Below are 26,418 nucleotides of genomic sequence, written 5' to 3' on the forward strand. Positions count from 1 at the left end.
GGACAAGGAGCAGAGTGGCAATGACGGAAGCCACCAGGATTCTTCGCTGGGCGGAAAATCACGTAAGCGCTCTGTCAGCAGTCTTCATTCCGGGAGTGGACAACTGGGAAGCAGACTTCCTCAGCAGACACGATCTCCATCCAGGAGAGTGGGGACTTCATCAAGAAATTTTTGCAGAGATAAGTCATTGGGGACTTCCTCAAGTAGACATGATGGCGTCACGCCTCAACGAGAAGCTTTGGAGGTATTGTGCCAGGTCAAGGGACCCTCAGGCAGTAGCGGTGGACGCCCTGGTGACACCATGGGTGTTTCAGTCGGTCTATGTGTTCCCTCCTCTTCCTCTCATCTCAAAAACATTGAAAATCATAAGACGAAAAAGAGTGCAGACAATACTCATTGTTCCAGATTGGCCTCGAAGGGCCTAGTATTCAGATCTTCAGGAAATGCTCACAGAAGATGTGTGGCCTCTTCCTCTCAGGGAGGACCTGTTGCAGCAGGGGCCCTGCGTGTTCCAAGACTTACCGCGGTTACGTTTGACGGCAGAGAGGGTTTTAAAGAAGAGGGGGGGGCACATAATTCGGCGCAGATAATAACAGCGCTACTGGGTAAACATTAAATTGCTGTGTATTTTCCTGGGTCATATAGCGCTGGGGTGTGTGCTGGCATACTCTCTCTCTGTGTCTCTCCAAAGGGCCTTGTGGGGGAATTATCTTCAGATGAGCATTCCCTGAGTGTGTGGTGTGTCGGTACGTGTGTGTCGACATGTCTGAGGTAAAAGGCGCTCCTAAGGAGGTGATGGAGCAAATGTGTGTGTGTGTGTGGTGTCTCCGTCGACAACGCCGACACCTGATTGGATATGTGAAATTAAGTGCTGAGGTAAGTTTATTGCACAAAAGATTGAGAACAGACAGGGAATCTACCCATGTCTGTCCCTATGTCGCAGAGACATTCAGAGTCTCACAACGCTCACTATCCAAAATAATAGACACTGATATCGACACGGAGTCTGACTCCAGTGTCGACTACGATAATGCAAAGTTACAGCCAAAATGGCAGGAAAGTATTCAATATATGATTATTGTAATGAAAGATGTTTTGCATATCACTGATGACTCCTCTGTCCCTGACACAAGGGTACACATGTTTAAGGGGAAGAATGCTGAGGTAAATTTCCCTCCTCTCATGAAGAAAAAGAGCGGGAATCTCCAGACAAGAAGCTGCAGCTTCCCAAAAAGAATTCTCAGGGAGTATCCTTTCCCTACTAGGGCCAGGATACGATGGGAATCTTCCCTTAGGGTGGACAAAGCTTGTCACGTTTACCCAAAAGGTAGCGCTGACTTAACGTCTATCCTCAGGGATCCTGCAGATAGCATGCAGTAAAAGTACTTTGATGTCCATTTACACACATTCTGGTACACTACTCAGACCGGCGATTGTGTCGGCATGGGGTTATAGCACTGTAGCAGCGTGGACATGGAGACCCTAGTATGTGTGTGTGTTTGTGTGTGTGTGTGTGTGTGTGTATATATATGTGTGTGTATATGTATATATATATATATATATATATATATAAAACACGAAGTGAAGTAGCAGGCACTCACAGTATGTTCAGCCACCGGGGTTCTTTCCAAAGAAGGAGATAACGTTAATGCAGTCCCCTGGGTGTAGCTATGTACACTGAATCACCCTCCAGGGACCAGGCGGCACTCCACGGATTTTTTAAGAAAAATAGCTTTTATATATATGGTCAAATATTCAATACATAGTGCAAAAGCAAAACCGACGTTTCAACGCCTCACAGGCGTTTTTTTCAAGGTGCACAGTGCTAGAAAGAAAAAGAAACCAAAAAAAAGAAAAAGCTACAGAGGTATTGCGCCAGGTCAAGAAGACCCTCAGGCGATAGCTGTAGACGCCCTGGTGACACCGTGGGTGTTCCAGTCGGTCTATGTATTCCCTCCTCTTCCTCTCATACCCAAGGTGCTGAGTATAATAAGAAAAAGAGGAGTGAGAACAATACTCATTGTTCCAGATTGGCCACGAAGGACTTGGTATCCAGATCTGCAAGAAATGCTCACAGAGGACCCGTGGCCTCTTCCTCTAAGACAGGACTTGTTGCAACAAAGGCCCTGTCTGTTCCAAGACTTGCCGCGGCTGCGTTTGACGGCATGGCGGTTGAACGCCGGATCCTAGCAGAGAAAGGCATTCCGGATGAGGTCATTCCTATGCTGATAAAGGCTAGGAAGGACGTAACAGCTCAACATTATCACCGTATATGGTGAAAATATGTTGCTTGTTGTGAGGCCAGGAATGCCCCTATGGAGGAATTCCAGCTGGGCCGTTCCTTCACTTCCTACAGTCAGGAGTAAATTTGGGCCTAAAATTGGGTTCCATTAAGGTCCATATTTCGGTCAGAGGCATGGAAGATGCAGGAAACAGGATGAGGAATTGAAAAGGAAGAAAAAGGTAGAGCAAAGAAAGACGGGGTGAGAGAAGAGATGGGGTAGTGTTAGTAAAGTAAGGGAAGGAAAGAGGCAAAGAGTTTCTGGCAGGAAGTACATCTAGAGGAAAACTAGGAAGTGTCATGTACAAGCCTCATGAGAAGAGATCCTTGGAGATTTGTAAGGCTGTTTATGTAGTAATATTTTTATTTATATAAATAGCTGGTGATATATTCTAGGTCAGGATTCTCAAAACTATTTTGCTCTGGTACCCCGTCAGCAAGTTACCGCAGAAAGGCGACCACACGTGTGGTCAGCAGGCCGCACATGCACAGTAGCATTGCGGAGACATAAAAAAAAGTGACCACCAATGTGATCACTTAATTTCTCACACAATAGCTGAATCAAGCTCCTTTTAGAGGCCCTTCATGTGTGTGTGTGTGTGTGTATGTGTGTGTGTATATGTATGTATATGTATATATATATATATATATATATATATACAGGTTGAGTATCCCATATCCAAATATTCCGAAATACGGAATATTCCGAAATACGGACTTTTTTGAGTGAGATAGGGAATCCTTTGTGTTTTGATGGCTCAATGTACACAATCTTTGTTTAATACACAAAGTTATTAAATTTATTGTATTAAATGACCTTCAGGCTGTGTGTATAAGGTGTATTTTGAAACATAAATGAATTGTGTGAATGTAGACACACTTTGTTTAATGCACAAAGTTATAAAAAATATTGGCTAAAATGACCTTCAGGCTGTGTGTATAAGGTGTGTATAAGGTGTATATGTAACATAAATGCATCCTGTGCTTAGATTTAGGTCCCATCACCATGATATCTCATTATGGTATGCAATTATTCCGAAATACGGAAAAATCCCATATCCAAAATACCTCTGGTCCCAAGCATTTTGGATAAGGGAGACTCAACCTGTATATATATATGTTGTGACAGGACGATACCGTACGAAAGCACTCGCAGCTTCCGCGTCCCGTTGACTGCGCACAGAATGGAAGGTCAAGCCGCACGAGGCCTGACCACATAGGGGATTCCCGCTTACCGTCAGTAACCGCCTGTTACTGACTCCACCCACTGCGCTGTGGGCGGGTTCTCGCTGCCACCACCAAACTCCTAACCTGCCGTGGCGTTTGGAACCACGGTTCTGCTCTGTATGTGCCGACGCACTGCTTTACCACACCTGTGTGGTGTCGACGAATCCCCACTAGCCACTTGCTAGGCCTCTACCGGTAGCTGGCGGAAGGCGGAGCTTGGAGACGTCAGGTGCTTCCCTGGACAGCCGGAGGACGGGGCTAGGTTTGGCCTAACCCTGTTGGTCACAAGATGAAGCAGTCTTCTTGAGGCAAAGGTGTTTTATTGCTCAAAAACCTTGAAAAAGGCTCCTCCCTATTGCTAGGGGCAACAGCATACAATTAAGATGTTTCAGCAGAAGAAGATGTTACAATACACAATCCTATGGGCCAACTGCCCTCCTTTTATCCCTCTCCAAGACCCTCTACCACAGGGGGTAAGCCCGCCCTGTGGTGTACAACCAATCAATGTTTACCCATGAGCTGTGCATGCTCTGGACTCATGCACACCTAACATTGTCCCCAATGGACAGTGGGGAGTGGCCGGTCTCCTTTGTCTCTCCCATCTGGGAGAGCAGGCTACTCCCACGGTGCCGTTCAGTCTGGCTGGGGGGAAGTTTTCCCTCCTAAACTGACTTCCAGAAACCTGCCCGGGACCCCTCTCACTGCCTGCAGCCTGGATTTGGGCTCCAGAGCTGGGCAGCCTGGCTCCCCGGTCCAGGTCTCTGGTCCACTACGGCTGATCTCCATGGAGCTCCAAGAAACCACTCAGCTTGTCTTATAGCTAAGCTGCTTCTCTTTCTCCCTGTCCCCATTGGAACTGTGAGGCTGGATGGGAAAGCATTCCGTTTTTAGGGAAAAGGTCTGGGAGAATCCATCAGCCTGCACAGCTATGGATTCCCCCCTCCTGGGACACACAATCAAGTAAGTGCATTTTATCTTTAAATACATTACATTTTAAAATCACACTGTACATTTCCCCTTTTAAATATACACTGAGCCTGTGCCCTGCACAGACTCTACATACTCAGGCACTGCAGTGCCTTCCCTAGCCCTGCAGCCTGGCTGCGAGGGCTCTCTGTGTGCTGGAGGTATGGGGCTGGCTTCCCCCATCCTCCAGCCTGCTTTTCTGCCTCTGGGGTTCCAGGGAGCTGGCTCTCCCTGTCCCCCCAGGGTGGCACTAATCAGTGGCCTCGCCGCACGCAGCGGCGCACCCCCCTGTACCGAAGTCCGGCGGACCGGGACACTTGTCCCGGCCGCCGTGACCCTGGCTTGTTTCAGCGCTGAGGCGCCGGGAGCGTAGCTCCCGGACCCCAGCGCTCACCATCCTGCTGGCCCGCCTAATGTGCCCACGCCGCTAGGGAGCCGGCTAGCCCGGTCCCCCCTGAGCGGCGCCTGTCGTGTGGCCTCGCTGCAGCGTCCGGCGGGGAGCCGGGCTGCAGCGCACCCCCCTCGCCGGCTAGCAGCCCGGGACGTCCGTCCCGGCTGCTGCGGCTGGCCACCCGTGCTGTGCTGAGGCGCTGGGAGCAGAGCTCCCGGCCCCCAGCGGCGGCTCTCACATAGAGCACTGCAGCGGGAGCCGAGCTCCCAGCCGCAGCGCTCACCCTTCTCCCCGGCGCGCACACTCCAGTGCGCCCGGGGCTACACTGACCGCTGCCGGGAGCGGAGCTCCCGGACTCCGGCGGTCAGCGGCTGCCTCCTCTCCCTCGGCGCGCACACTCTGCTGAGCGCGCCGGGGAGCTGTCCTCCCTGCCGTGGTCTCCGGAGGGGTCCGGGACCACGGCACATTTTAAAATACAATTTTAAACATTAATAAAACACGGCGCCTAGCGCCCGCAATACATTTCAAATTTGGCGCCAAGCGCCCCTTTGTCTTGGCAAATGGCGCCGGGCACTAGGGATTAACCCCTTCAGTGCCAGGGCGGCCATTTGCCTCGTGGCTGGGGCTCTCCGGCCACATATGTATATGTATATATATATATATATCTATATCAGGTATTGCAAGATCAAAATAAAGATCTTAACAGAGGGCACTCACCATTCAAACAATGTATGTAGAATTTATTAATACATCAGAGTCACCAAATACGTGTCGACGTTTCGACCCACAAGGGCTTTTATCAAGACAGCCACAGGAGACACCAGATCCACACACCAGAAGTGAGCATACTCTCACAATCTCACGGGCCCCCTAATATAGCACACACTTGATAACCTAATTACTTAATTACCGTAAGTACTCAAAAACATATATATCAAGCAATTACTAATATCACATCAGCGCAAGACTTACAACATACAAATCAACTTTCGTGCCATCTGGGCATATGATATAGGACAAACACCATAAGGGAACCGCCGCAATCACATAAGTTTGAACACACACCCGTCAATACGGAAAGGCGTCCTTACAGGAAGCGCGTCATTTGCGCTCCACCAACTAGTGGACCTGCGTTCCACCATTGTCTTTGACTGGAAGTGTGTCATATGCGGTTCACCGGTAACCAAGCTTGCGTTCCACCCTTGTGTTTAACAAAATTCACAATACTGCATTACTATAATTAAGCTCGCCCATACTAATAAAGATGTGACACTCAGTCACTAACACTGTACAATGTAGACATGGCGGCAATAGAGGTATATTTATGTTAACATTACCTATGCATCGATATAAATTAACATCACTCACTATAACTATAATACCCACAGTACCATTATAGTAATAGGCGCAACCCAATAAATCATATATAGTATGATCCAATCCTGCCCATTTAACGGATACCCAATAAACCATCCTTATAGTGGTAACTAATAGCCATATAAAGAGAGAACAAACACACATAAATATTAAAATATAATTAAAAAGCTGGAGACAGTTAACACTGATTATAAACGCCACACATTTTATAGGTGGTTAATTGGGAATTCTAATGACAATCAGGGTAGACGCACCTTTAGATTCCGTAGACAGAGGCCTTTCACTCAAGATGGGATCTCCTCAGCACAATCATCATCTGAAGGTGAAACCACTGACTCCAAAAAATGCTCTTGTCTAATTTCATTGGAGACAGGTACACATATATATCCTCCTTCCAAAGAGGAGGTGTCCGAGGAATCAACAGAAGAGGGGTGGGAAGTGTAAGAAGAAGAGATCGGAAACCACGGACCCGAGTTTAGTATTTAATCTCTCCTCACATGTCCTGAGTGAAGCCGAATTGTCAGTATTATCACTTGGTCTTTCTTTCGTCCCTACAACTACACATGATACATTTGATTGGATGATTGATAATTATTGTTTTGGACGGAAATTAAGATTAAGAGAACAATTTGGTAGTAAAGGTGTCTCTACGAATTTGACTAAATGTAAAAAACCTAGTCAGTATGATCCAGTGTCACAGAATGCTAGTATTAAGACCTTTATGCGGATGTCCGAAGCTGATATGAGAGCTAAGGTTAATGCTAGACCTAAATATTTTAATTTGTCTACTAATCAAAGATCTGCACTGAAAACATTGACGGATAATAAAAATATCACCATACGTCCCGCCGATAAGGGCGGGGCGGTGGTGATACAGGATTGGTGCCAGTATGATCATGAGATTAGACGCCAGCAAGCTGATAACCATGCATATATTAAACTGAGGGGCAATCCAACAAATGCGTATAAAAAAAAGTATTGATGAGATTATTGATTTAGGCTTTCAGGCAGGTTGGATTGACAATGATACAGTCGATTTTTTGAAGGTTGAACATCCCATTACACCTATACTTTATACACTGCCGAAAGTCCATAAACAATTAGAAAATCCACCTGGTCGACCAATTGTGTCTGCCAGGGGCTCTCTTCTACAAACCCTTGCGATATATGTCGATCAATTTTTACAACCTTTAGTATGTAGCACTACTAGCTACATACGGGACACTACTGATTTTTTGACAAAGATTAGTGATCTAATGTTACCTGATTCTGATGTGTGGTTGGTAACTCTTGATGTACAATCACTCTACACTGTTATACCGCACCAAGAGGGCATTGATGCTATTAGATTACATCTATTGGAGGTTAGGCATACTAAGCCCCCTATTGAGTTTTTGACTAATCTGATTGAATTGGTTCTTAAACAGAATTATTTCATGTATGGTACGGATTATTTTGCCCAAATCAATGGCACGGCAATGGGTTCTAATCTGGCGCCCGTTTACGCCAATTTGTATATGGCTATATATGAACGTAGATATATATTTCCACAGTATGGACATAAATTGTTAAAATATGAGGTTTATTGATGATATTTTCTTACTCTGGTCTGGCACTAGAGACGAATTGGTTGTGATGATTGATACGCTCAATACATTAAAAGAGCCGATTAGATTTACTTATAACATGGATTTGAGTTCTGCTACTTTTTTGGATGTTGCATTATGTAGGGATGGAGCGGGATTGTGTACCACGTTATTTCGGAAGACCACAGATCGAAATACGACCTTACAAGCCACTAGTCGGCATCCGCCAATGTTGAAAGAAAGTTTGCCTATATCCCAATTTCTGCTGCGGAGTACACTGGACTCCACAAGGATGGACAATGGGGTGTAGAGTAGGATCTTGATCCGATGCACCAACAGGCTCAAAGCTTTGACTGTTCCCAGAATGCACAGCGCCGCCTCCTCTATAACCCCGCCTCCTTGCACAGGAGCTCAGTTTTGTAGTTGGTGCTGCAGTAAGCAGGCACTTAACAGAGGGGCTGCTCCAGGCACCCCTAAGAAGAGCTTTTTTTATGAAGAAAAAGTGAAGACTTCAAGGGCAGCAGCGGTGGTAAATGTCAGAAGACATTCACTGCTGCAGCTCCAGCTCTCCCCAGCGGCGCTGTACACTCCCGAGCCCTGGTTGCCGGGTAACTACAGCAGGAGGCTCCGGTTTTCTTCACGTCAGGCACACACGACGGGGGTCTCCGGGATCGCGTGGCCACGCTTCGGGAGGTGGTGAGTGGGTCCCGCTTGCGGGACCCGGTCTTTATCGCGATCCGGCACTGTCAGTGGGAGGCGGGCCGCGCGCGATGGCGGTGGACACTGTGGCAGTACAGGCGATCCCACTGGATCACCAGGGCATGGGCGCAGGTCAGGTTTTCTCTCTAAACAAGTTTAATAAGAGCCCACAGTACCCGGTGGTTTTGCCAGCAGGGTGATAAGGCTTAGACCTGAAGCCCCTCCTCCAGCCCCAGGGCGCCATTTCCCGCAAATGTTCCCGCCCTGGAGCTGCATATCTGTCTCTCACTCCCTGTCAGTGTCTGGGCGCCATTATCCCTCAACTTCACTGTTCCTGGGACTGCTTGGGCAAATCATCCTGTGTAAAGCCGCCTGGTTGTCAGTGCTGTGACTTTACATGACACTTAAGTATTCTACCTGCCTTTTTAGACAGTGCTCGTTAAGAAAGAGTTCATTTAGTCAGGGTTTTCTAGTACAATTACCCTGTGATATACATCCAGTTCTTACTGTGTAGTGTTATATCTATTGACTATATAGCTATATATATATAAGCTAGTCCAGTGCTGTATTATTGTTAGTAATAACCTCTGCATTGTACAAACTGTGACTATCTGTGTGTGCATTAGATAGCTGAGTGGTGTCCATTTCGTGTCTTTCACTCAACCTGCTATACCTATATTCTGTAACCTGAGGGGGCTTGGTGCGTCAGGTTTTATATTGATATAGGATTTTCATAAAGATATACCTTAATACGTATTTTTCTCTGTGATATAGTCACCATATCTCTCCTTTATCTCTGCTAGTGCTGACTACACTGCTCAGGGGTTTGGGTAAGAGGTATTGTGCTGTTGCCAATTGTACTGTGTTATCTGATACTGCAAGTTATATCATGTCTGCTTCTGAGGGTAACGGTTCTGGGGCTGAACACACTGCCGGTGTTGCTGAAGCCACAGATCCCTATGAGGGGAATATAGCAGCTGTGGGCTCTGGTTCTGGGGGCTCCTTGCCCCCCAGTGGGACTGGGAGGCACATAATGACCCACCGTGGGCCGCTTTTTCCACGCTTCTGCATACGCTAGTTCATAAACTAACACCCCCTATGGGACCCCCAATGTCGGTACAACCGTATGTGGTCCCTGCAGCTAACCCGCCGTGGGCGGACGATTTATCTGCTCAATTGAAGAAGTTGAACCAGTCCCTGACTACTAAAATGTCTGACCATCGCTCGCCTAAGTCCAAGGGGTCCTCTAAGCGAGCGCTTGTCTCCTCACAATCCACTGCTGTCACTGACACCTCGTCTGATGAAGACGGCACTTACACTGACCCCACAGGTTCTGACTCCGATACGGCTGATGGGGAGGGTGGTTCACATGTGGATGTTCCTGATCTTTTGGAGGCTATTAAGTTAATTCTACAGATTATGGATGATCCCGAGCCATCCGTCACTCCTAAGAAACCTGATAGGTTCAAGCGTCAGAAGGTGGTTAAACAAGTTTTACCTCACTATGATCACCTAGTGGATATACGTCAGGAACCCTGGGAAAACCCGGGTACGAAGTTTGTGCCTCAAAAGAAGATGCTGGCTCGCTATCCCCTCGCGCCACAGCTGTCTAAGAATTGGGAAACGCCTCCTCCAGTGGACTCACATGTGGCTAGGATGGTGGTTTCCTAAGCTCTGCCTGTCACTACCGTCACGTCTCTAAAAGAGCCTACGGATAAACGTGTGGAGGGTTGTCTCAAAGCGATTTACACCCTCACGGGTGCTGCACAAAGGCCCACTATTGCAGCTACATGGGCTGCAGAGGCTATTGAAGCATGGGCCTTGGAGTTAGAAGCTGAAATCTCCTCTGACCATGCTAGACAATGCTTGTCATATATTGTCACAGCTTCTCGCAATATTAAAGAGGCGGCTTCTGATGCTGGTATCCTAGCAGCCAAGGCCTCTACTACGTCAGTCCTGGCTCGCCGGATATTGTGGCTGAGATCCTGGTCTGTGGATCTGAACTCTAGAAAAACCCTGGAGGTACTCCCTTTCAAGGGAGATATTCTGTTTGGGGAGGACTTAAATAAGATAGTGGCTGACTTGGCTACTGTCAAAACTGCATGTCTGCCAACTACCGCTCCTTCTGTGTCGAAGGCTAAAGGTACTTCCTTTCGCCCCTTTCGTCCTTCAGGTAAAGCAAAAGGTCAGGTGTACAACAAGCAGGCCCGCACTTCCAAACCTAGTAAGCCAAAGCCAAAAAGAGCCTGGGTGGCCCGTCAGCCAGCTTCCAAGGCAGATAAGCCTGCCGCATGACGGGTGGGCCTCCCCCTGGGGGATCCCAGGGGTGGGGGGCCGGCTTCTAGGGTATACCCAGGAATGGTTGAAAACCACTTCAGATGCCTGGGGTACGGGATGTCGTCGCTCGAGGTTACGCCATAGCCTTCAAACACCGACCCCCTCATCGATTTTGCCAGACAGACGTCCTGTCGGACCAGACAAAGGCAGACACTCTGCATTCGGTGGTACAGACCCTCCTGGATACAGGAGTCGTCATACAGGTGCCTCTTGCGCAGATGGGCCGGGGGTACTATTCTCCGCTGTTTCTAGTCCTGAAACTGAATGGGTCCTCCCGGCCCATTCTCAACCTCAAGGCATTGAACAGGTTTGTGAAGGTTTCCAAGTTCCGTATGGAAACACTTCGCTCTATAGTTCTAGCCTTGGAACCTGGGGACTACATGGTCTCCCTGGACATACAGGATGCTTACCTGCATATTCCTATAGCATCGTCACATCAGCAATATCTGAGGTTTGCTATTGGCAACCTCCATTACCAATTTCGTGCGTTACCTTTTGGTTTAACAACGGCTCCGCGAGTCTTCACCAAAGTAATGGCGGTGATGACGGTGGTACTCCGCCGTTAAGGGGTCAGGATACTGCCGTATCTGGACGACTTGTTAATTCTGGCAAATTCCCCAGAACTTCTCCTATGTCATCTGGGTATGACGGTCCGGTTTCTACAAGCCCACGGGTGGCTCATCAACTGGAAGAAATCCTCCCTGATCCCTGCTCAGAGCATGGTGCATCTGGGAGCGCTATTGGACACTCACAACCAGAGGTTGTTCTGGTGTCAGGAGAAGGTCCTGAAACTTCAGGACAGGATTCGTTGCTTCCTTTCTCGTCCGCAAGTGTCGATACATTCGGCGATGCAGGTGCTGGGCCTCATGGTGTCAGCATTCGACATGGTGGAGTATGCTCAATTCCATTCTCGCCCCCTCCAGAGGCTGATTCTAGCCAAGTGGGACGGCCTGCCTCACCGGATCAGGTCTCAAATGATCTCGTTGACTCCGGAGGTCTGTCTGTCGCTGCTCTGGTGGCTCCAGGACCAACAATTGTGCAGGGGCCGTCCCTTTTGGATATCCAACTGGGTCCTGTTGACGACAGATGCCAGTCTAAGAGGTTGGAGCGCGGTGCTGGAGCAACACTCCCTTCAGGGTCGGTGGACCATGGAGGAATCTCTCCTCTCGATCAATATTCTGGAATTGCGGGCGGTCTTCAATGCATTGAACCTGGCCCAGCATTTAATTCGGAACCGTCCTGTTCAAGTACTGTCAGACAACGCCACCACAGTGGCTTACATAAATCATCAAGGCGGCACTCAAAGCCGTTTGGCAATGAAGGAAGTCTCACGGATTCTACGTTGGGCGGAACGCCATCCAACGACCATATCGGCAATATTCATTCCGGGAGTCCTGAATTGGGAAGCGGACTTTCTCAGTCGTCACGACGTGCATGCTGGCGAGTGGGGCTTCCATCCAGAAGTGTTTCAACTCCTAGTGGAAAAGTGGGGTCTTCCAGATGTAGATCTGATGGCGTCTCGACACAATCACAAGGTTCCGGTCTTCGGAGCAAGGACAAGGGATCCTCAAGCAAAATTCGTGGATGCGCTGGCGGTGCCGTGGAGGTTCGGCTGCCGTACGTGTTCCCTCCGGTGTCACTCCTGCCCAGGGTAATTCGGAAGTTCAAGCAAGAAAAAGGAAATCTGCTTCTCATAGCTCCAGCGTGGCCAAGACGGCACTGGTTCTCAGACCTGCAGGGCCTGTCGTCAGAGCGTCCAATTCTACTTCCACAACGCCCAGATCCCCTCGTTCAGGGCCCCTGTGTCTACCAGGATCTAGCCCAGCTGTCTTTGACGGCGTGGCTCTTGAAGCTTCCGTCTTGAGGGCTGAGGGTTTTTCTGAAGAGGTCATTAAAACTATGTTGCGGGCCCGGAAACCGGCTTCTGCCCGGATTTCCTACTTTGTTTGGTGCGCATCTCACAATTATGACGCTTCGAACACCAGCTTGTAGCCTTGAGAAACGAGCTTCCTGACCCAGGCATCCTGGCAGGAGGTCTCCCAGACGTGGTTGAAGTGACGCAATCGGACTCCCACCTCGAGGTCTACAAGTTTGATACCCTGGCCAAAGAGGATACCCAATTTGGCATGCAGTGCTGCAGACATCTCCGCACTTTCCCGCCCGTTCTGGAAGCTTTGGGACGTCCCCATCATTTTAAGTGATTCCCAGTATCCCTTATGGATGCTAGAGAAAATAGGATTTTAGTACCTTCCGGTAAATCCTTTTCACGTAGTCCAAAAGGGATACTGGGCACCCGCCTCAGTGTGTGACCTTGTCTGCAGGTTTTTCTACTACAAAAGTTTTCCTGTTCAGCTGTTGCTGTCTTGTTACCTGCGCGTTGCTGGTTGGTTTATGTTGTGGTGTGCTGGTGTGCGAACCTCACCACTCATTATTATGTTCCTTCTCTCAAGTATGTCCAGCCTCCTTCGGGCTCAGTTTTACCTAGACTGGCTGTAGGAGGGGCCTTAGAGGGGAGGGGCTAGCACATCCAGTGGAAGAAATTTAAAGTGCATCGGATCCTTTGGACCCCATCTATACCCCATCGTACTAAGTGATCCCCAGTATCCGTTATGGACTACGAGAAAAGGATTTACCGGTAGGTACTAAAATCCTATTGCACTCTCCTGGAGTGCTGTCTATGCCTTGAATTATATACATATACATATCTTCAATGTTACAAGCGGTTTAGTGCCAGAAGTCCATGTAAACTCCTTACCCTGATTTATTCATGAGGCTTAAAATATCCTCAAACCACTAATTTATTGTTTTTTTGTGAGTTTGTGCGCGTTCCCTTTTTGAGTCCCAGATCACTGCAATGGGGTATATTCAATAACTGTTGGAAGCTGCCGTGTTGTCGGAAAGACGGCAGCTTCCGACAGTTTTAGGTCGGAAGGGGTTCCGACCTATTCATTACGGCCCCATTTATTCCGACAAGTCGGGAAAACCGACTTGTCGGAATGCATGTTGATTGGCGGTTTCAGACGCCAATCAGCGTGCATTGTCTGAAGCGGGGCCAAACCCGACAGGTTTTACCCCCGTTTCCGACAATCTGAATCCGACTTTAAAAAAAGTCGGATTGAGATGAGTGAGCTGAGAGCAGGAGACGGGGGAGCAGCGGGGAGAGCAAGAACCCAGCGGCAGCGTCCAACCAGCTCCAGCAAGTGAGGTCCCGATTGCAGGAGCCGGGTGGATGCTGCCGTGAGCCTCCTGTTGTTATGCTGCTGCAGCCGCTGCTCCCCCGTCTCCTCCTCACCTCCCCTGTCCACTCCGTCTCCTCTACTGCCCCCCCGCCAGGCGCCGCAGACATCTCTCCTTCGCCCCCGACACCTCAAACATCCCCTCCTCCCAGCGCTGCAGACAGCTCCCTTCCCCCTGCGCCGCTGACCGCAGCAGGACAGGACACCGGGAGCGGCCAAATCCGACGGTCTGATTTAGCCGCTCATTTGAATAGGGGTTGTCTGGTCCATTCCGACAACTGCATGTCGAAATTGACCCGACTCTTATTGAATATACCCCAAAGTCCGTGTTACAATTACAAAAGCTGTAGTGTCACGTAAGATCCCTCAAAGCTTAAAGTTAGAAGCTTTCTGATTGGGTGATACAGTATATGGCTATGTCCTCCCTGCTATGTTCTGTCCCGTTCCACTCCCCCTGGGATCTCCAAAATTCCCCTGAAGTTTGTTGTGGTTATGGGTAGACCATATTAAACCCTTTTAATTGGATTTTAAAAAAAAAATTAGGTTTTGCTGTTGGGACATGAGCAATGAATATCTGAAAAAAAGTGGTATTGTATCCTATATACTAAATTTTAGAAAATCCATTGGTTTAGGTTTCTGAATTTTTTATTTTTATTATTATTATTATATATTTTTCCAGTAATTAGTGAGACTGTGTGCTTGGTAGTGTAGTGTAATCAAATGCAAGAGAATTTGTTGTTGAAATGAGATGACAGTATGTATTTAAAGTGTAAGGCCCCATACAAAGTTCCTTTGCTGGGATGTTTTAAATGTGGTGTTTTTTTTTTGTGGTTTTTTTTTGTTTTTGTTTTTGTTTTGTTTTTAAATAAATTCACCTGACCATCCGTTAGTGCTTCAGTGGAGCAGCAAATGAAAACTTGCCCAGAGGCTGTTTAATCTATGGTTTCGATTTGTTTGTGACTTTCATTCTATAATATAAAATGGTATACATCTGCACTTTTTTCAGTAACTAAAAATATTATTAGATCACACCCTTTTCATCACCATTTATTTTTATTTAGATTTTTTTCTTTTTTCCACCAGTGCTTCGTGTTCCTTTCTTGTGTGTTAACTTAATAAATATTTTCTTTTCTGTGAACTAAAGGGAGCAGTGGAAACAGACGAAAAAGTAAACTTATACCAAGAGTGTGTGACTTTGATGATCTAGATGCACAACTTGGCCTTGAAGATGAAGAGGAGGAAGAAAAGTATAGACCCCCACCTAAGGTACTTGCTAGAAGTTTGTTTTAGTTGAAGTTTGGCTTATGTGGCGGTTTGGCAAGAAAAGTAGTGATACAGGTATGGGATCCAAAATGACTGGAACTTGCATGGCCACGCAACTATTTCCAAATTGGAAGATGGTTTTTGGGTTGAGCTCGGTATTGGTTCAAATATCTAGAATGTTGTTTGTAGTCAGCATTGGGTGCTATGACCACTAGTAACATTCCAAGCTCACAAGAAAAGATCTGAGGGTTGAGAGAACGAAAAGTATTTTTCTTTTTCATACGCTTTTTGGGGGACACTGCTAACCTTGGGTGTAGTGGGCACTGTCGCGTGAGTAGGCGCTTATTAAACTCAAAGCTTGTTTGATTGATATCTGCCTCCTCCCTTCTACATTCCTCATCCATTTGGCTAGTTTTTTTTTTTTTTTGATTTTTTTATGCGTCCTAGGAGTAGACACCTTCCTTTTGTTATTTTATACTTTGTACTTCTTGCTACTTTTTACAGAGTAGTTTGTTAGGGTATAGTACCAAACTACTGGTGTTTTCAGTGACATTGTGTGCGATCTTTGTTGGTAGATCAGGATTATAATCTAGGAGCTGCAGAAGCCTGTACTGCAGCACTTTCTCTCTCTTGCGGCAGTAGTCTTTGCCTCAGTGTGGTTCATAGTGTTTCCTGGTTAAGAAGGAAAACGAAGCACACAATCTCTAATTCCTGTCCACTACAGGTGATGGAATTTGTGGCTGAAGCTGGGCAGAGACAGGAGTGGTGGTTTTATGTTCTGAGTAGGTTTTATTTTTTCTAACTCTTCTGAGAAGACATCTTGTGAAAATGGGAGGACACCTCAAGTGGATACTCCTATTGTCTGTCTGCTAAATGGACTGCTATTCATATTACAAGGGAGGCAGACTGGAAATTTGAAGAGATTATTACATTAGTCACTTGTCACTGAAGGGATATCTTTCCGACCCTTTTCAGTAATGCAGTGGAGAAGTGGACTGAATAGTGAGGGTATACAATCTGGAACACCCAGATCACAATTTCTACACTATGTGAACCATGCAAAGAAAACATTTCAGTATTTGGATGAAGCCATCATTGAAACCACTCCCAATCTGTCCATGAAGTGCTTGGTGATAGCAGCCTTAAGCACACCTTGACTTTGTTCCTGGAATGCAGATGTGGAGCTGCAATAGGCCCTGGATGCTTTGCCCTTTGAAGGTTCTGTCCTCTACAACCCAGATGTAGACAGCACTAAATTGTAGGCCAGAAACTAGACTTGACTTGATATTTTGGCCTATTCCGAATCTGAAATCCCTAAACAGCCATCTTCTAATCCACAGATCAGCCATGGATTTAGGATGAATTTGTAGCCTCCATTTCTTTAGAAGATTCCATGTCCTAGGGTTTTCCCCTGTGACATGCCATCACGTTTGTGGTCAAAGGGGGTGACTCACTCCTCGTTGTTTTCCAAATCCAGTTGTCTTGCTCACTGAACAGCGTTTTGTCTGTTTAAACAAGTAGGATAATTACCCAGCCAAGTAGACTAAATCACATATCTAAGATAAAATTAATTCTAGAAACATGAGCTGTTGGGAGTTCGAGGGCTGGTTTTGGAAAATAATACAATTTATTATAATTCTTATGGTTGTATGGTGAACCTACTCTTTTGTTGTTTCTATGTTGTAGTACTAACTGTCAGCTAGGTAGTACATCCCATTATAAGTAGCTAGGGTTTGCAGTCCGGGCCCCCTTTCCCTGGTTTTGGAAAACCCTTCAATACATGGACAACCTTCTGAGAGACGTGAGCTCAACCTTTTTTTTTCTTGGCAGTTTGAATCTGACAAGTAGATACATTAGAAGCACATAGTTGGGTAATAAATTAGCATAATCCAGTATTGTCCCTGCCCATCTCATGATGATTCTGTGTCTCTATAACACCAGATATTGGTGTTTTTCTACCAGAGTAGACAATTCTGGTTATTCAAAAATGGTGAAAGGTTTTTTTTTTGTTTGCAGGATAGTAGTCCTACATCCTGTGATGTGATGGGAAGATTGGAAAGTACTGTTGTTTGTACATTTCCATTTTCAGACATTACAATTCCTTATTCTAGCCCCTTTTAGCAAATGAGTTCTTCAGACTGTCATTACCAACTCATCAGTCCCTTTTGTGGTGACTGAAAAGATGCCAACCCTAAAGTTTCTCCCTCCTTTCCATTTGGGGATAGGACCATAATGTCCATACATAGGATGGTGTAAGAGGAGTTCATACTTCATCCTTTATTTTGGCACACTTTTTTACATGCTGACCTGGACAATGGTTTCATATTGTCTTACTATAGGTCCAGGTTCCGGTCCCATCTATGTTCTTCCAGAAGAAATTTGATAACTCTCCATAGCTCATAACTTTTCATGCAGCAACTCTAGATACTGATCAGCTACATGTTCACAGATGAATGTTTTGTGAGACCTAAACGTGGTCTTTTCACAGTTGTAGAAGCCACGATTTGAGCCTCTTGCATCCATTGACTTTTAAATTCAAATACACCCCCCCTCCCCTCCACTGGCTATTGCCTCTTCCAGAAATTGATAGGTAGCACTGTATGGATAGGCTTCCTTATTTATGTCACCATCTCTAGTTTTTCAGGAGAACAGAGATGTAGTGAGCACCAGCCTTTGTTCCAACCCAATGTGTTGTCTAAATTCCATCTGAGACGATATATAGTCCTCCCTGCTTTAGCATGGGATTTAGCATCGAAGCATAAGGAATCTCTCTACCTTTTAGATGTGGTTAGAGCTTTGAGTTCTATGTAAATAATCTTCCTTGCATAAAATGGATTATCTCATGGTTTGATGCACACTAGAGATTATGGCCAGCAACAAAATAGATGGCATGATGAATGAGTATCATCAGACTGGCGTATATCTTGGAGAAGACTTCAGTTCCGGGTGATGCTTTGGCCCACTCTGTACTGGTTAGCACCTCTTGGGCCGTGTGGTGTAGAGCCTCAGTAGAACAGTTATGCCAGGCTGCAACCTAGTCCTCTGTCCCTCAATTCAGTATTTTTATATGTAAATAAGCCCTGGTTGGGCAAAATATTTTGGAGCACAGCAATAATCTTTCCTGAGAGCAATTTTGTAACTTCCCCAGGAAGAGCAGTGACCCCAAAGTAGATGGAAGAGAAAAGAGAATGTTTGCTTTTTGTCTTTAAATCTATTCACATTCGGTTATATTCCATGGCCTTTAATAGCCTGGGGATATAGTCTGCATCCTTACTGTCAGAATCCTGACGCTAACTATCCTGGCAGTGGTTGAAAATGCAGACCACTTCAGAGGGTTAGTATTAGGGTTAGGCTGCGGAGGGGGAGGTTAGGGTTGACTGTGGAAGGGGAGGGTTAGGGTTAGCCTTAGAATACTTACAAAATATTGCTGGAATTTTCACCAGCAGGATGCCATTCCCAACCCTTTAGTCTGCATCTAATCTCAAATTGGATGTGGGAGGTTAGGAAAGGAGGCAGACTGCAAGTGAAACCTGAGTTTTATAATGTTTACTTATTACTGCAACAGTGCCCTTTATACCCCAGAGTTAGCAGTGTTCCTCAAATATTTTCAGAAAAAAATATTTAACGCGGAGCTTCAGAAATCACTGTTGCTGTCAATCGAATGGACTGCCAAAACAGAAAAGAAACCGAACGGTCTGCTTTAGTTTGATTGTGTTTTTTTTTATTTTTTATTTGAAACACTTTTCCAATGTTTTTTTTTTAATATAACAATATTCTATTCCTTGTACTGCGTTTTGTAATTCTTCTCATATAAAAAAATACCTGTTGCTATAATGTTATTTATTATTTTGTTTATTTGCTTTAGCCTATAACTTCAGTTCCTCTCAAGAAAACCTCCCACAAGCGCATCCGATACAGAGCAGGTAAGCTTTGATGTGAAACAGCCCAGAGATTCCCAACCTCCACCATTAAAGTCCAGGTCTCAGGATATCCATATGCTCGAGGTCTGATGGATAAATCAAATTGACTGAGGTACTAATTAAAGCACCTGTGCTCCAGCGTGAATATCCTTAAAACCTGGACTGTAATGGTGGCGTTTGGAAGCTCTGGAGTAGCCTATAAAATCTTCTTTCCATTTCTGTGATGTAAAGTTATAGAATGATCTTTGCAGTGTTATGAAGCTGATAAATATTTGTTGTGTAATTTGTTAAACTGCACCTTCATAAATAGGACTTGATAATTCTTCTGTTTACAGTATGTTATGATTCCTATATCTTTTCCTTCTCTCTTAATACTTCCCACCTCTCTTCCCAGTAGTCCCTCATCTGTTTCAGTATGCTTTATATATCATTACTACATGTGATCACTTTTTGTGCCCTTTTATTATTTAGTTAGTTTCACGTTTCCTTGGAGGTCATTTCTAAACTGCTAAAAAAAAATTTTGGGGGGGGCGCGGCAATGTGTGTCTGGATTTGTACATCAAGATTTTCCACCTATTACATGAGTGTGGAGCTAGGGAACGTGGGACAAGATGTAGAGAACACGCTAACTGTACAGCTTAGTTTTCTTAAGCAGTGTAGAAGCAAGAGTACTAAAGTGATAGGGTGCATTTCTTGCTTTTCACTCTGCGGAAACAGTTGAATTTTGTAGAATGGTGCGATGGGATGGTAGAGACAGTTTTTTTTTTTATAACACATATACAACGTTGGTGCGCATTTGTCTAAAAGAAAAATACATTTCACGACTTCATTCATAATGTTGTAAAAACTTTGACAGAATTGGAAACAATGCATTATTAGGTGGAGCGTACACATGTAAACATGAGCTTTCTCCCATCTACATGGCTAAAAGTACGTGTAACGACTCGAGTGATATCCCCCATTGTACAATTGGCAGATGTTTGCCCTATGGTATATATAGAGCATTATTAGTGCTTTAAATAAAGGCATCTTCACAGTGAGAGGAGATTATCCTAGCTGTAGTCACATTTCCAGGACCGGAGCCAGTTTAGCTGTACACCCGACGGGGCGGCCAAGGCCTCAGCAATCACTTCAGCCAGAATGTAGCTGTTTCTTGCAGGATGGTGTGCTACACCATGATGGGAGATACAAGGCACAATAGCACCTCCTTCTTGGTGGGCTGCGATTCATGTACTGGAAGCTGCCAAAATGGATATATGTTTGCTATTCATTTCTACCTCTCCTGTATCCTCCACAGTAGGGAATTATTTGCCGGACATGGTCCTTTGTATGTAGGTCTCTGGTTCGGTGTTTGGCTGGCTGTGTTGTGTGTTGCTACTTACTGGGTTCATATCATCTTGTACTTTCTCAAAATTGTCTGTGAATGGAGTCATGTCAAATACAAACCTGAAAGTGTTTAATCAGTGATATTTTACACTCTGTGAAAAGCTATTTAAAATTGCAAAGCTTAAATTCTGGTATTGGCATCACCATGTTACATAGTTACATAGGCAGTGAGGTTGAAAAGAGGCAAAATGCTGATTGGGTTCAACCTGTATTCTGCGTTAATCTGTTCATATTATAATGTGCCTGTTGAATTAATGGTTTAGTACCGATTGACAGCAATGATTCCTACCACTCCCAGATAATTTTCTCTATCGTCCTAGTGGATGCTGGGGTTCCTGAAAGGACCATGGGGAATAGCGGCTCCGCAGGAGACAGGGCACAAAAAGTAAAGCTTTTCCGATCAGGTGGTGTGCACTGGCTCCTCCCCCTATGACCCTCCTCCAGACTCCAGTTAGATTTTTGTGCCCGGCCGAGAAGGGTGCAATCTAGGTGGCTCTCCTAAAGAGCTGCTTAGAGAAAGTTTAGCTAGGTTTTTTATGTTACAGTGATTCCTGCTGGCAACAGGATCACTGCAGCGAGGGACTGAGGGGAGAAGGAGTCAACTCACCTGCGTGCAGGATGGATTGGCTTCTTGGCTACTGGACATCAAGCTCCAGAGGGACGATCACAGGTACAGCCTGGATGGTCACCGGAGCCGCGCCGCCGGCCCCCTTGCAGATGCTGAAGACAGAAGAGGTCCAGAATCGGCGGCTGAAGACTCCTGCAGTCTTCTAAAGGTAGCGCACAGCACTGCAGCTGTGCGCCATTTTCCTCTCAGCACACTTCACACGGCAGTCACTGAGGGTGCAGGGCGCTGGGAGGGGGGCGCCCTGGGAGGCAAAATGAGTACCTATAAAGGCTAAAAATACCTCACATATAGCCCTAGAGGCTATATGGAGATATTTAACCCCTGCCTGATTTCTCAAAATAGCGGGAGACGAGCCCGCCGGAAAAGGGGCGGGGCCTATCTCCTCAGCACACGGCGCCATTTCCTCTCACAGCTCCGCTGGTCAGGACGGCTCCCAGGTCTCTCCCCTGCACTGCACTACAGAAACAGGGTAAAACAGAGAGGGGGGGCAAATTTATGGCGATATTTTTATATAACAAAGCAGCTATAGGGGAGCACTTATTATAAGGCTATCCCTGATATATATATAGCGCTTTTGGTGTGTGCTGGCAAACTCTCCCTCTGTCTCCCCAAAGGGCTAGTGGGTCCTGTCTTCATTAGGAGCATTCCCTGTGTGTCTGCTGTGTGTCGGTACGTGTGTGTCGACATGTATGAGGACGATATTGGTGTGGAGGCGGAGCAATTGCCAAATATGGGGATGTCACCTCCTAGGGGGTCGACACCAGAATGGATGCCTTTATTTATGGAACTACGGGATAGTGTCAACACGCTAAAGCAGTCGTTTGACGACATGAGACGGCCGGACAATCAATTAGTGCCTGTCCAGGCGACTCAAACACCGTCAGGGGCTGTGAAACGCCCTTTGCCTCAGTCGGTCGACACAGACCCAGACACAGGCGATGACTCCAGTGGTGACGGTGACGAATCAACCGTATTTTCCAGTAGGGCCACACGTTATATGATTTTGGCAATGAAGGAGGCGTTACATTTAGCTGATACTACAGGTACCACTAAACAGGGTATTATGTGGGGTATGAAAAAACTACCTATAGTTTTTCCTGAATCAGAAGAACTAAATGACGTGTGTAATGAAGCGTGGGTTGCCCCTGATAAAAAGCTGATAATTTCAAAGAAATTATTGGCATTATACCCTTTCCCGCCAGAGGTTAGGGAGCGCTGGGAAACACCTCCTAGGGTGGACAAGGCGCTAACACGCTTATCTAAACAAGTGGCGTTACCCTCTCCTGAGACGGCCGCACTTAAAGATCCATCAGATAGGAGGATGGAAAATATCCAAAAAAGTATATACACACATGCAGGTGTTATACTACGACCAGCTGTAGCAACTGCCTGGATGGGCAGTGCGGGGGTAGTTTGGTCAGAATCCCTGATTGAAAATATTGATACCCTGGACAGGGACAATATTCTACTGTCGTTAGAACAAATAAAGGATGCATTTCTTTATATGCGTGATGCACAGAGGGATATATGCACACTGGCATCACGGGTAAGTGCTATGTCCATTTCGGCCAGAAGAGCTTTATGGACGCGACAGTGGACAGGCGATGCGGATTCAAAACGGCATATGGAAGTTTTGCCGTATAAGGGGGAGGAGTTATTTGGAGTCGGTCTATCAGATTTGGTGGCCACGGCTACAGCCGGGAAATCCACCTTTCTACCTCAAGTCACTCCCCAACAGAAAAAGGCACCGACTTTTCAACCGCAGCCCTTTCGTTCCTTTAAAAATAAGAGAGCAAAGGGCTATTCATATTTGCCACGAGGCAAAGGTCGAGGGAAGAGACAGCAACACGCAGCTCCTTCCCAGGATCAGAAGCCCTCCCCGGCTTCTACAAAAGCCTCAGCATGACGCTGGGGCTTCTCAAGCGGACTCGGGGACGGTGGGCGGTCGTCTCAAAAATTACAGCGCGCAGTGGGCTCACTCGCAAGTAGATCCCTGGATCCTGCAGATAATATCTCAGGGATACAGGTTGGAATTAGAGACAGATCCACCTCGCCGTTTCCTGAGGTCTGCTTTACCAACGTCCCCCTCCGAAAGGGAGACGGTGTTGGAAGCCATTCACAAGCTGTACTCTCAGCAGGTGATAGTCAAGGTACCTCTTCTGCAACAAGGGAAGGGGTATTATTCCACTCTTTTTGTGGTACCGAAGCCGGATGGCTCGGTAAGGCCTATTCTAAATCTGAAGTCCTTGAACCTGTACATAAAGAAGTTCAAGTTCAAAATGGAGTCACTCAGAGCAGTGATAGCGAACCTGGAAGAGGGGAACTTTATGGTATCCTTGGACATCAAGGATGCGTATCTCCACGTTCCAATTTACCCCTCACACCAGGGGTACCTCAGGTTCGTTGTACAAAACTGTCACTATCAGTTTCAGACGCTGCCGTTCGGATTGTCCACGGCACCTCGGATCTTTACAAAGGTAATGGCCGAGATGATGATTCTTCTTCGAAGAAAAGGCGTATTAATTATCCCATACTTGGACGATCTCCTAATAAGGGCGAGGTCCAGAGAACAGCTAGAGATGGGATTAGCACTGTCTCAAGAAGTGCTAAAACAGCACGGGTGGATTCTGAATATTCCAAAATCCCAGTTAATGCCGACAACTCGTCTGCTGTTCCTAGGGATGATTCTGGACACGGTTCAGAAAAAGGTTTTTCTCCCGGAGGAAAAAGCCAAGGAGTTATCCGAGCTTGTCAGGAACCTCCTAAAACCAGGAAAGGTGTCTGTACATCAATGCACAAGAGTCCTGGGAAAAATGGTGGCTTCTTACGAAGCGATTCCATTCGGCAGATTCCACGCAAGAATTTTCCAAAGGGATCTGTTGGACAAATGGTCAGGGTCGCATCTTCAGATGCACCTACGGATAACCCTGTCTCCAAGGACAAGGGTGTCTCTTCTGTGGTGGTTGCAGAGTGCTCATCTATTGGAGGGCCGCAGATTCGGCATACAGGATTGGATCCTGGTGACCACGGACGCCAGCCTGAGAGGCTGGGGAGCAGTCACACAAGGAAGAAACTTCCAGGGAGTATGGACGAGCCTGGAAACGTCTCTTCACATAAACATTCTGGAACTAAGAGCAATATACAATGCTCTAAACCAGGCAGAACCTCTGCTTCAGGGAAAACCGGTATTGATCCAGTCGGACAACATCACGGCAGTCGCCCATGTGAACAGACAGGGCGGCACAAGAAGCAGGAGGGCAATGGCAGAAGCTGCAAGGATTCTTCGCTGGGCAGAGAATCATGTGATAGCACTGTCAGCAGTGTTCATCCCGGGAGTGGACAACTGGGAAGCAGACTTCCTCAGCAGACACGATCTTCACCCGGGAGAGTGGGGACTTCATCCAGAAGTCTTCCACATGCTGGTAACCCGTTGGGAAAGACCAATGGTGGACATGATGGCGTCTCGCCTCAACAAAAAACTGGACAGGTATTGCGCCAGAACAAGAGATCCGCAGGCAATAGCTGTGGACGCGCTGGTAACGCCTTGGGTGTACCAGTCGGTGTATGTGTTTCCTCCTCTGCCTCTCATACCAAAAGTATTGAGAATTATACGGCAAAGAGGCGTAAGAACGATACTAGTGGTTCCGGATTGGCCAAGGAGGACTTGGTACCCGGAACTTCAAGAGATGATCACGGAAGATCCGTGGCCTCTACCTCTAAGGAGGGACTTGCTTCAGCAGGGTCCCTGTCTGTTTCAAGACTTACCGCGGCTGCGTTTGACGGCATGGCGGTTGAACGCCGGATCCTAAAGGAAAGAGGCATGCCGGAAGAAGTCATTCCTACTTTGATTAAAGCAAGGAAGGAAGTAACCGTGCAACATTATCACCGAATTTGGCGAAAATATGTTGCGTGGTGCGAAGATCGGAGTGCTCCGACGGAGGAATTTCAACTGGGTCGATTCCTACATTTCCTGCAATCAGGATTGTCAATGGGTCTCAAATTGGGATCTATTAAGGTTCAAATTTCGGCCCTGTCGATTTTCTTTCAAAAAGAATTGGCTTCAGTCCCTGAAGTCCAGACCTTTGTTAAGGGAGTGCTGCATATACAGCCTCCTGTGGTGCCTCCAGTGGCACCGTGGGATCTAAATGTGGTTTTGGACTTCCTAAAATCTCATTGGTTTGAACCACTAAAAAAGGTGGATTTGAAATATCTCACATGGAAAGTGACCATGCTTCTAGCCCTGGCTTCTGCCAGGAGAGTGTCAGAATTGGCAGCTTTATCTTACAAAAGCCCATATCTGATTTTCCATTCGGACAGGGCAGAACTGCGAACTCGTCCGCATTTTCTCCCTAAGGTGGTGTCAGCATTTCATCTGAACCAGCCTATTGTAGTGCCTGCGGCTACAAGTGACTTGGAGGACTCCAAGTTACTGGACGTTGTCAGAGCATTAAAAATATATATTGCAAGGACAGCTGGAGTCAGAAAATCTGACTCGTTGTTTATATTGTATGCACCCAACAAGATGGGTGCTCCTGCGTCTAAGCAGACGATTGCTCGTTGGATCTGTAGCACAATCCAACTTGCACATTCTGTGGCAGGCTTGCCACAGCCTAAATCTGTAAAGGCCCACTCCACAAGGAAGGTGGGCTCATCTTGGGCGGCTGCCCGAGGGGTCTCGGCATTACAACTTTGCCGAGCAGCTACGTGGTCAGGGGAGAACACGTTTGTAAAATTTTACAAATTTGATACTCTGGCTAAGGAGGACCTGGAGTTCTCTCATTCGGTGCTGCAGAGTCATCCGCACTCTCCCGCCCGTTTGGGAGCTTTGGTATAATCCCCATGGTCCTTTCAGGAACCCCAGCATCCACTAGGACGATAGAGAAAATAAGATTTTACTTACCGATAAATCTATTTCTCGGAGTCCGTAGTGGATGCTGGGCGCCCATCCCAAGTGCGGATTATCTGCATAAGTTGTACATAGTTATTGTTAACTAATTCGGGTTATTGTTAAAGGAAGCCATCTTTCAGAGGCTCCGCTGTTATCATACTGTTAACTGGGTTTAGATCACAAGTTGTACGGTGTGATTGGTGTGGCTGGTATGAGTCTTACCCGGGATTCAA

At 46.6% G+C, this 26,418-nt stretch overlaps 1 protein-coding gene across 5 annotated transcripts in view; it reads left to right on the plus strand.

The window, feature by feature from the left end:
• Window positions 1-26,418, plus strand: part of NSD1 (nuclear receptor binding SET domain protein 1) — a 212,124-nt gene that overhangs the window by 117,412 nt on the left and 68,294 nt on the right. For all 5 annotated transcript variants that reach the window (XM_063927954.1, XM_063927952.1, XM_063927955.1 and 2 more), the window contains exons 8-9: window positions 15,245-15,366; window positions 19,229-19,286. In XM_063927954.1, the coding sequence (XP_063784024.1) occupies window positions 15,245-15,366; window positions 19,229-19,286 (180 nt within the window). The remainder of the gene's footprint in view (window positions 1-15,244; window positions 15,367-19,228; window positions 19,287-26,418) is intronic.

This window comes from Pseudophryne corroboree, chromosome 6 (assembly GCF_028390025.1).
Source record: "Pseudophryne corroboree isolate aPseCor3 chromosome 6, aPseCor3.hap2, whole genome shotgun sequence".
Lineage (NCBI taxonomy): Eukaryota > Metazoa > Chordata > Amphibia > Anura > Myobatrachidae > Pseudophryne > Pseudophryne corroboree.